Source organism: Arachis stenosperma, chromosome 4 (assembly GCF_014773155.1).
Source record: "Arachis stenosperma cultivar V10309 chromosome 4, arast.V10309.gnm1.PFL2, whole genome shotgun sequence".
NCBI classification, from domain to species: Eukaryota; Viridiplantae; Streptophyta; class Magnoliopsida; order Fabales; family Fabaceae; genus Arachis; species Arachis stenosperma.
The window spans coordinates 87,412,160-87,421,948 of NC_080380.1; the positions used below are offsets into that span (position 1 = coordinate 87,412,160).

General features: G+C 44.0%; 1 protein-coding gene and 1 non-coding gene across 2 annotated transcripts; one reads left to right on the plus strand and one right to left on the minus strand.

Moving 5' to 3' along the window:
- Positions 1–4,904: 4,904 nt before the first annotated feature.
- LOC130975177 (uncharacterized) lies at positions 4,905–6,041 on the minus strand. The gene is made up of 2 exons (XM_057900003.1): positions 5,370–6,041; positions 4,905–5,288 (listed from the first exon to the last, which is right to left on the minus strand). The coding sequence occupies exons 1-2, from the start codon at positions 6,039–6,041 to the stop codon at positions 4,905–4,907; spliced, it is 1,056 nt and encodes a 351-aa protein (XP_057755986.1).
- Positions 6,042–6,680: 639 nt separating this feature from the next.
- On the plus strand, positions 6,681–6,788 carry LOC130978208 (small nucleolar RNA R71). The gene has a single exon (XR_009085864.1). It is a non-coding gene; the product is annotated as a small nucleolar RNA R71 (small nucleolar RNA).
- Positions 6,789–9,789: the final 3,001 nt, after the last annotated feature.

A 9,789-nucleotide genomic window follows, 5' to 3' on the forward strand; every position in this document is an offset into this window, starting at 1 on the left:
GCATATTTTCACAAATTCCGTTGCGTCTCTTTGCAAGGTCGGCCAGTAGAATCCGGCTCGGACTACTTTTTTGGATAATGCCCGAGCTCCGAGATGGTTCCCACACATGCCTCCGTGGATTTCTTCGAGGACGCCCTTTGTTTCTGAGGTCGGGACGCACCTAAGGAGGGGTTTGCGAATCCTCTTCTGTATAATACGTCGTGAATTAGTGTATAATTCTGGGCGTCTTTCGTGAGTCTTTTAGCTTCTTTTCTTTCGGCGGGGAGAGTTCCCGACTTCAGGTAGCTGAGTATGGGGGTCATCCATCCTTGCTGTTGGTCGGATATATTTAGCGTTTCTTCCTCTCTTGCCACGGAGGGAGATTGTAAGGTTTCCTGGAGGAGACTTCTGTTGTTGCCTCCGGGCTTGGTGCTGGCAAGCTTTGAGAGCACGTCTGCCCGGGCGTTTTGTTCCCGAGGTATGTGCTGGATCTGTATCTCTGGAAAGTGGCGTAATTGTGCCTGTGTTTGGTCCAGGTATTTTTTCATAGTTGGGTCTTTGGCCTGGTAGCTTCCATTCACTTGTGATGTGATGACCTGGGAGTCGCTGAAGATCGTGATTTTTTGGGCTCCGACCTCTTCGGCTAGCTTTAGACCTGCTAGTAGGGCCTCGTATTCGGCTTGGTTGTTCGAGGCCTGGAACTCGAATTTTAGGGATAATTCTATCTGCGTTCCTTGGTCGCTTTCGAGTATAACCCCGGCTCCGCTTCTAGTTTTGTTTGAGGACCCGTCGACATATAGGTTCCATGAGAGTGGGGTTCCAGGGGTCTCAGTGTATTCTGCGATGAAGTCGGCTAGATACTGAGATTTTATGGCAGTCCGGGTTTCATAGTGGAGGTCGAACTCGGACAGTTCCACTGCCCATTGCAGTATTCGTCCTGCCAGGTCTGTTTTTTGGAGGATGTGTCTCATGGGTTGGTTTGTCCGGACTTTGATGGTGTGGGCTTGAAAGTAGGGACGGAGCCTCCGAGCTGTGAATACTAGGGCGTAGGCGAATTTTTCTATCTTCTGGTAGTTTAATTCGGCCCCTTGTAGTGCCTTGCTTACAAAGTATATGGGGTGTTGTCCTTGGTCATTTTCTCGTATTAATGCTGAAGCGACTGCTCGATGTCCGACCGAGAGGTATAGTACGAGTTCTTCTCCTTTTAGAGGTCGGGTTAGGATTGGTGGCTGCCCGAGGAATTCCTTGAATTCTTGAAAGGCTTTTTCACACTCCGGGGTCCATGAGAAGGGTTTCCCTTTCTTTAGGAGTGAGTAGAGAGGTAGTGACTTTATTGCCGATCCTGCCAAGAATCTTGATATGGCGGCTAGCCTTCCATTCAGTTGTTGTACTTCTTTGACACACGTCGGGCTCTTCATATTGAGTATCGCTTAGCATTTGTCCGGGTTCGCTTCGATGCCCCTTTGAGTCAGCATGAAGCCCAAGAACTTTCCGGCTTCTGCGACGAAGGTGCACTTTGTCGGGTTAAGTCTCATGTTGTGTTTTCTGAGGGTGCCGAAGACGCTGGTGAGGTCGGTCAGCAAGTTTCTGTCTTCTTGTGTCTTTACTAGCATGTCGTCGACGTACACCTCTAGTTGTAGTCCGATGTGCTCTGAGAACACTTTGTTCATTAGCCTCTGGTAGGTTGCCCCTGCGTTTTTCAGTCCAAAGAGCATTACTACGTAGCAGTAGTTTGCCCTTGGGGTTATGAACGAGGTCTTTTCTTGGTCGGGTCCGTACATCGGGATTTGATTGTACCCTGAGTATGCGTCCATGAAGGATAGATATCTGTAGCCTGAGGCTGCGTCTACTAAGGCGTCGATGTTTGGTAGTGGATATGGGTCTTTGGGGCAGGCTTTGTTGAGGTCTGTGTAATCGACGCACATCCTCCATTTTCCGTTGGGCTTTTTTACCAGGACCACGTTTGCGAGCCATAGGGGGTACTTTACTTCCCTAATGAACCCTACATCTAGTAATGCTTGTACTTGTTCTTCTATTGCTTGCATGCGCTCGGGTCCGAGCTTCCGACGTCTTTGTTGGACAGGTCGGGACCCCGGGTAAACTGATAGTTCATGGCACATCAGGTCGGGGCTTATGCCTGGCATGTCGGAGGCTTTCCAGGCGAAGAGGTCGGAATTCTCCTTTAAGAGGTTTATGAGTTCCTCTTTTAGGAACGTTTTGAGGTTTGCTCCTATGTTTGTTATTTTTTCAGGTGTGTTTCCAATCTGGATTTTTTCGGTTTCTCCCTCTGGTTGTGGCCGAAGATCTTCTCGGGCTTGAACTCGTCCGAGTTCTATTGTGTTGACCTCTTTCCCCTTTAGGCTCAGGCTTTCGTTGTAGCATCGCCGCGCTAATTTTTGGTCGCCTTTTAGGGTAGCGATTCCCTTTGCGGTAGGGAATTTCATACAGAGGTGTGGGGTCGAGACTATGGCCGCCAGTCTGTTTAGGGTTGGTCGCCCAATGAGGGCATTGTATGCTGAAGTGACGTCGACTATAATGTAGTCGATACTTAACGTTTTGGATTGCTCGCCTCTTCCAAAGGTAGTGTGTAGCGAGATGTATCCTAAGGGATGGATCGGGGTGTCCCCTAGCCCAAATAAGTCGGTGGGGTAGGCCTTTAGCTCTTTCTCTTCAAGTCCGAGCTTGTCGAAGGCCGCTTTGAACAGGATGTCTGCTGAGCTTCCCTGGTCAATCAGGGTTCGATGTAAGTTGGCGTTTGCTAGGATAATGGTGATTACCATTGGATCGTCGTGCCCGGGTATTATCCCTTGAGCATCTTCTCGGGTAAATGAGATAGTAGGTAACTCAGGCAGGGGGCTATCTTCTCAGACGTGATAGACTTCTTTGAGGTGTCTTTTTCGCGAGGATCTGGATGTTCCTCCGCCTGCAAAACCTCCATTTATCATGTGAACGTGTCTTTCAGGGGTTCGCAGGGTTGGTTCGACCCGACCTTCATTATCTCCCCGTCTTCTCTTCCTGGTCTCTTCTTCTTTCTCTGCTATGTATCTGTCGAGTTTTCCTTCTCTGGCCAGCTTTTCTATAACATTTTTTAGGTCATAGCAGTCGTTAGTAGAATGTCCGTAGAGCTTGTGATATTCACAGTATTCGGACCGATCTCTTCCCGCTCTCTTGTGTTTTAGTGGTCGGGGCGGTGGGATCTTTTCGGTGTGGCATACTTCTCTGTAGACGTCTACCAGGGAGACTCGGAGGGGGGTGTAGTTGTGGTACTTCCGTGGCTTGTCCGAGTTGGGTTCTTCTTTCTTCTTCTGTTCCCGATCTCGATCTCGGAGTGGGTAGGTTGATTCCTTCCTAGAAGAGTCTCTTAACTGGGAGGTTTCCTCCATGTTGATGTATTTTTCTGCTCGCTCCTGCACCTCGTATAGAGAGGTCGGGTATCGTTTGGATAGGGATTGGCTAAACGGTCCTTCTTTTAGGCCGTTTGCTAGTCCCATGATGGCTACTTCAGTGGGCAAGTGTTGTATGTCCAGGCAGGCTTTGTTGAATCGCTCCATGTATTCTCGGAGAGTTTCTTGGTTACCTTGCTTGATCCCGAGTAGACTGGGGGCATGTTTTGTCTTGTCCTTTTGAATAGAGAACCTTGTTAGGAATTTTTTGGTTAGGTCTTCGAAGCTGGTGATTGATCTTGGTGGCAGGCTGTCAAACCACTTCATGGCTGACTTGGTGAGAGTGGTGGGGAAGGCTTTGCACCGAATCGCGTCGGGGGCGTCGACTAGGTACATTCTGCTTCTGAAGTTGCTGAGGTGGTGACTTGGGTCGGTGGTGCCATCGTAGAGATCCATGTCGGGTGGTTTGAAGTTTCGTGGTACTTTCTCCTTCATGATCTCTTGCGTGAAGGGATCATGGTTGCCTTCGGGGGTGGTGTCGCGTTCCGTTCGGTCTTTTAGGTTGGCCTCTATTTTCCGCAGTTTTTCTTCTAATTCTCTGCGCTTGCGAGCCTCCCTTCTCAGATCTTGTTCAGTTTCTTTTTGCTTTTTTATGTCCTCTTCGAGTTGTTTCAGTCGGTTTTGTTGTGCCCGGACTGCTTCTAGAATTTCCGAGCTCTTTTCTTTTTCGGGATTTTGTGGATCTTTGTTTGGGAGTGACATCTTTGGGCGATTCTGTTTGTTTCCTCCTGGAGTGCGTGGTGATAGAGGGCTGTCCGGTCGTTCTCCGGTGTCAACTTCCTCCTCTTGTTCTGATGCGGCGTGGTCATTGTTGAGAGGGTCGTCCGCCATGGTAAAGGGATGACTTCCAGGTCCCCGGCAACGGCGCCAATGTTCCGGGGGTTACCTGAAACGTGTAGCTCGGTCGTCTGGAGATGCCCGAGGTGGGGGTCAGGGACCCGAGCTTGATGTGTTGGCGGCTGGTGGTTGTACCTGCAATGACACTCCGATGTTTAAGTTAGCATGGGTCCAAGCAGATATGTGTAGAATGTGGAATGTATCTCATACCTGAGTGCTCCAGTGTATTTATAGTAGTTGGTCGTGATCTTCCCTGGATAAGATATTCTTATCTTATCTTATCTTTTGGGAGTTTTACCTCTATCTTTGTGGAACCGCCTTTCCTAGGCCTTTTCGGCCTTTAGGTTTTGGGCTTCGTTCCTTTTGATGGGCCTTCTTAGCTTTATTTGTCCGAGGTCCGACCTCAAGCGTGGGCCTTGGGACGAGGTCGGACCTTTCATGGATTTTGCCGAGTTGGAGGAGCTCGGTCAGGGTATGAACAGGAACCTTTTTGTTTCCCCATTCCCTTAGCAATTTCTTCACAACTCTTTTCTCTTCTTCCAGTAGTACTCCATTGACTCTTATGTTAGGGAGATCCTTGTTAGCTGCTCTTTCTGATTCTTGTGGTTGATGTATCTCTTGAAATTCTTGCTTGTTTGCCAAGGACTATTTCAGGGTTTCAGCTACCGAAATGCTGTTGCTTTCCTTTGTGCACATGTTATTGTGATAATCCTTTGGCTCTTTAAGTTTTGGTTCAGACTCAGATGTAGGTTTGAAAGTATGGAAAGTAAGCTGCTCATCATGTATTCTCAGTATCAACTCTCCTTGTTCTACATCAATGAGTGCTCGACCAGTAGCTAGAAACGGTCTCCACAGAATAATGGGATGGAGGTAACTTTCATCCATGTCTAGAACAACAAAGTCTATAGGGAGGAAGTAATTTCCCACTTTCACCAACACATTTTCAACTACTCCTTCAGCCTGCTTCTGAGTTTTATTATCCAATTGTATCATCACATCCATGGATCTCAACTCATTGATTTGCAACTTCTTCATAAGGGACAGCGGCATCACATTTATGCTAGCTCCTAGATCACAAAATTCTCTGTCAATTTTTGTTTCTCCTATGACACAGGGAATATGAAAGCTCCCTGGATCTTTTTTCTTCAGAAGCACGTCCTTCTTGATGATGGCACTACATTCCTTGTTCATTGCCACTGTTTGTCCCCCTTTTAAAGTTCCTTTCTTGTTCAGCAGCTCTTTCATGCACTTGATGTATGTAGGCTTCTGTTGGGGAGTTTTGATAAAGGGAATGTTGACACTGAAAGATGCAAACATATCTAGGAATCTTGAATATGACCTTTCTTTCTCACCTCCCAGGAGTCTCTGAGGAAATGGTGCTCTTGGCACATAGGATTTCTGAATTTCCTTCCCTGTTGATTCTTTTCTTTGTACAGATCCAGTTTCTTGTTCCTTTCTCTCTAAGATGTTCTCGGAACTTCCTTGGCTGTGCTCTGTTGGCTTACTGGTATCTTCTTCCAGCATTTCTTCATTTGCAAGAATAAATGCCTTACGTTCTTCCCATCTCACCTTCTTTATTTCCCCTCTTGGATTTTTCTCAGTGTCACTTGGAAAACTATCAGTGGACTTTGGAATCTGCTGTGAAAGATGTCCTACTTGAGATTTGAGATTCTTAATAACCTCTCCTCGGCTTTTTATACTCCATCTCACTTCTTCTTTGAATTTCTTCATGTCTTCAAATCCCTTGCCAAGGCTTGTAAGCATAGCTTCCATTTTGGCCATTATGTCATCATCACTTGGTGTTGATTAGTTTGAATTGGGGTGTTGAGAATAGTTGTTATGATTTTGGTATGGTGGCGGTGAATAAGTATTTTGTGTGGTCTGGTATGGTCTTTGGTTGGAGTTTTGGTGAGTGGAGTTATTATACAGGGTTGGATTGTGTGGTCTGTGGTCTTGACCTTGGTTTTGTTGGTTTCTCCATCCATAGTTTGGGTGGTTTCTCCCACCAGAGTTATAGGTTTTAGAATATGGATCATTAGCTTGCCTAGATGAATTTCCAAGGTAATTAGCTTCCTCCTAGTTAACTTCTTCTTCTGTTTCCAACTCTCCTTGAGGTGATGGTTGAGTGTGGATGGCTGCAGCCTGATTCTTCTCCATTTGCTTGGTCAATTTAGCCAGTTGTTTAGTGATCATCTTGTTCTAGACCAGGATTTCATCAATTTGGTTTAATTCCAAGACTTCCCTATTTTTGCTTCTATCTGAGGTATAAAAATACTCATTGTCAGCCACTGTCTCTATAACATCAATGGCTTCTTCAATGGTCTTCTTCTTGTTAAGGGAACCTCCAGATGAGTGGTCCACAGCTTTCTTTGATTCATGATTCAGCCCTTCATAAAAAATATGAATTTGCACTGACTCATTAAACATATCAAGGGGGCACTTCCTTGTCAATTCCTTGAATCACTCCCAGGCATCATAAATTGTCTCACCATCTTGTTGTCTGAATGTCTGCACTTCAGTTCTCAGCTTGTTAACTTTTTATGGAGGGTAGAACCTTTTTAAGAATCTATTCCCCACATCCTCCCAGGTTGTCAAGCTTTCCTTGGGAAATGATTCCAGCCATTTTGATGCTTTGTCCCTCAAAGAAAATGGAAACACTAGCAATCTATAGGTGTCAGGATGAACACCATTAGATTTAACTGTGTTACGTATCCTTTGGAACTTAGTGAGGTGCTCATTAGGGTCCTCTTGAGCATTTCCTTCAAAAGAACAGTTGTTCTGTACTAGAGTTATGATCTGAGGCTTCAATTCGAAGTTATTAGTATGTATAGTTGGCTTTTGAATGCTGCTACCACAGTTTCCTGGGTTTGGATTGATGTATGATCCCAAAACTCTCCTTTCTTGTCCAGCAGGGATGGCTCCACCTCTTCTGGCATGGTTATTCACCTCTCCTTCATGATGTTTTTCCATATCATCCTCCATGGTTATATCCAAATCTTCCTCCTTTTCTTCTGCACCAACAGCCCTCTTTCCGGTTCACTGTCAAAAGAGGTTGAGACCTCTCTTCTACCTGTCAAATAATGAATAAGTACAAGAAGAAGCAAATGCAAAGTCCACTAAAATAGAGTATAGTTAGCCTGGTTAGAGCAATTTATCAAATATTTAGTGGGTTAGCTTGCTGGAAAGTAAAGAAGTAACATAAAATTAATGAAACACAAATAAAAATTGCAGAGAACAAAAATGAACAACTGATGAAACACAACTAAAAATTGCCATAAACTTGATTCACCTGGAAATTGTCTCTCAACAATTTCCTACCGGCAGGTGTACCAGATTATCATCAAGTAAAAACTCACAGTAGAGTGAGGTCAAATGCCACAGGGATTGGTTGGTTGAGCAATGTAATTGGTGAATTATGCTAGTTGAGCGAAATCAGATTTGGTTGAGAATTGCAGAAAATAAATTTGGCAGAAAACTTAAATTGCAAGAAATTAAATGAAAGAATTTAAATTGCGTGAAATTAAATGACAGAAGCTTAAATTGCAAGAATCTAAATAGGAATGGGGAATTAGCATGAAATTAAAGAGCAGAATATAAAAGAATGGATAGATCAGAGATTAGGGATTCATTGGGTTTTAGGAGATATTGAATTCTCCGGATCAAATCATTTTCATCTCTTCCTCAATCAATGCACTCATTGACATTGCTTGGCAATCTTAGATGATTGGATCCCAATGTCTTGGCTCACTAATATCTCTAAGCATGAACAATTGTCCAATGCCTTGATTTAATTTCTCATGGGAAGAGTTGAAGTTCGGTCACTGATTATACCACACAAATTCATAGATCAAAGTATTGGTAGGATTAAATGTCACAATATCCATCCAACCCCCAATATAATCCAATGTGAGAAAGCATTTCTAGCATGAATTCTTCATCCCTCTCTCAAGGATCCGAAGAATTCCAATTATGGATAGCTTCTCTCTTAAGACAACTATCCAATTGAATTAAGACCGAAAGCTTTCTAACAAAAATCAAGAGAAAAGAAAGAAAAAGAATAAGAAAACTACTATTGACCCATTGAATTACAGTAGAGCTCCCTAACCCAATGAAAGGGGTTTAGTTGTTCATAGCTCTCAAAATGGAAAATGAATTTGAAAGATACATCCCTCAAAATTGAAGAATTACGGTAAACTCAATTCAAATAAAAAGAAAAAAAAGCAAACATCCCGTCGTCCCCTCTAACTTAAATTCTAAGCTATTTATACACTTTCTTCCATTGCTCTTCAATCTCTGAATTGGGCTTTTGGCCTTGATGGAATTGTGTTGAAGAAAATGGCTCCAATTGGTTTCCCTGAATATTGAAAAGAGATCAGTTTGAATTGCACGTTCTGATGCTTCACGTTGGAGTCAACGTTTGACGGCCAACGTTGGCTCAAACGCCTTTCATAAGAATAACCAGAAAAACCAGGTACTTTGTTTTCATTGGCGTTTGATTCAACGTTGGAGGGCCAACGCTCTGCTTACCCACACGTATGCATACCTGACGCATTTGAGCCCATGGGATGAAAATGCGTATCCACGCGTGCGCGTACTTTACGTGTGCGTGTGGATTCTCAAAAGTTAAGGTTACGCGTACGCGCCATGGATGCACAACTTTGAAGCCACAATCGCACACATTAGCCTTCAACGTTTGAGGTAGCGTTTAAGGTCTAACGTTGTCTATCCACGTGTACGCATCAGCTACACATGCGCGGGGATTGTCAGAAATTCCAATCCACGCTTACGCGTGTAGTACGCGTGTGCGTCACTGCAATTTTTCAGAATCTCCAGAAAGCTCATTTCTTTACAACGTTGGGGATAACGTTTGATGTTCAACGTTCCCTCCAACGTGAGCCCCAGAAATTATGCAGAGAATTGCTCTGCTTCCCTTCCAATGTTTGAGGCAACGTTGGTGGTCTAACTTGGCCACAAACGTTGCTTCTTCTTCATCTTTTTCATGCTCCTTCTTCAACTTCTCTTCATGCCTTCCTTCACCTGTCATCAACCAATATATGGATCAAAGCCTTGCTAAAGTCATGAGAATTATCATCCTTCTTAGCACACAAGTAATTATAGCATAATTCTCATAAAATTGCATCAAATTAATCATAGTTGGATGAATCTAGGTATGCATGAATTTCTACCCACTTTGCTTACTTATAACTCAAGAAAGTGCATAAAACCTATTAAAAACAAAGAAAAAGGCTAGTGAAACTAGCCTAAGATGCCCTTGTATCACCTTGCACGTGCATTCATTAAAAAGACACATGGCTCGTGTTTTGGGGATTTTCTAGGTCTATTTCTGAAGGCTTTGAGGCATATTTAGAAGGGCTATTAACACACATTAATACCATACAACAGACCATACTTCATACAACACACTTAGGAGTAGTTTTAGGTAGTTTAGGTTAGGTTTTCTCTCAATTTTCCTTAGGTTTAATTAGGGTTTGTAGAATTTTATAGCTTCAAGTTTGAATTTTGGATCCTT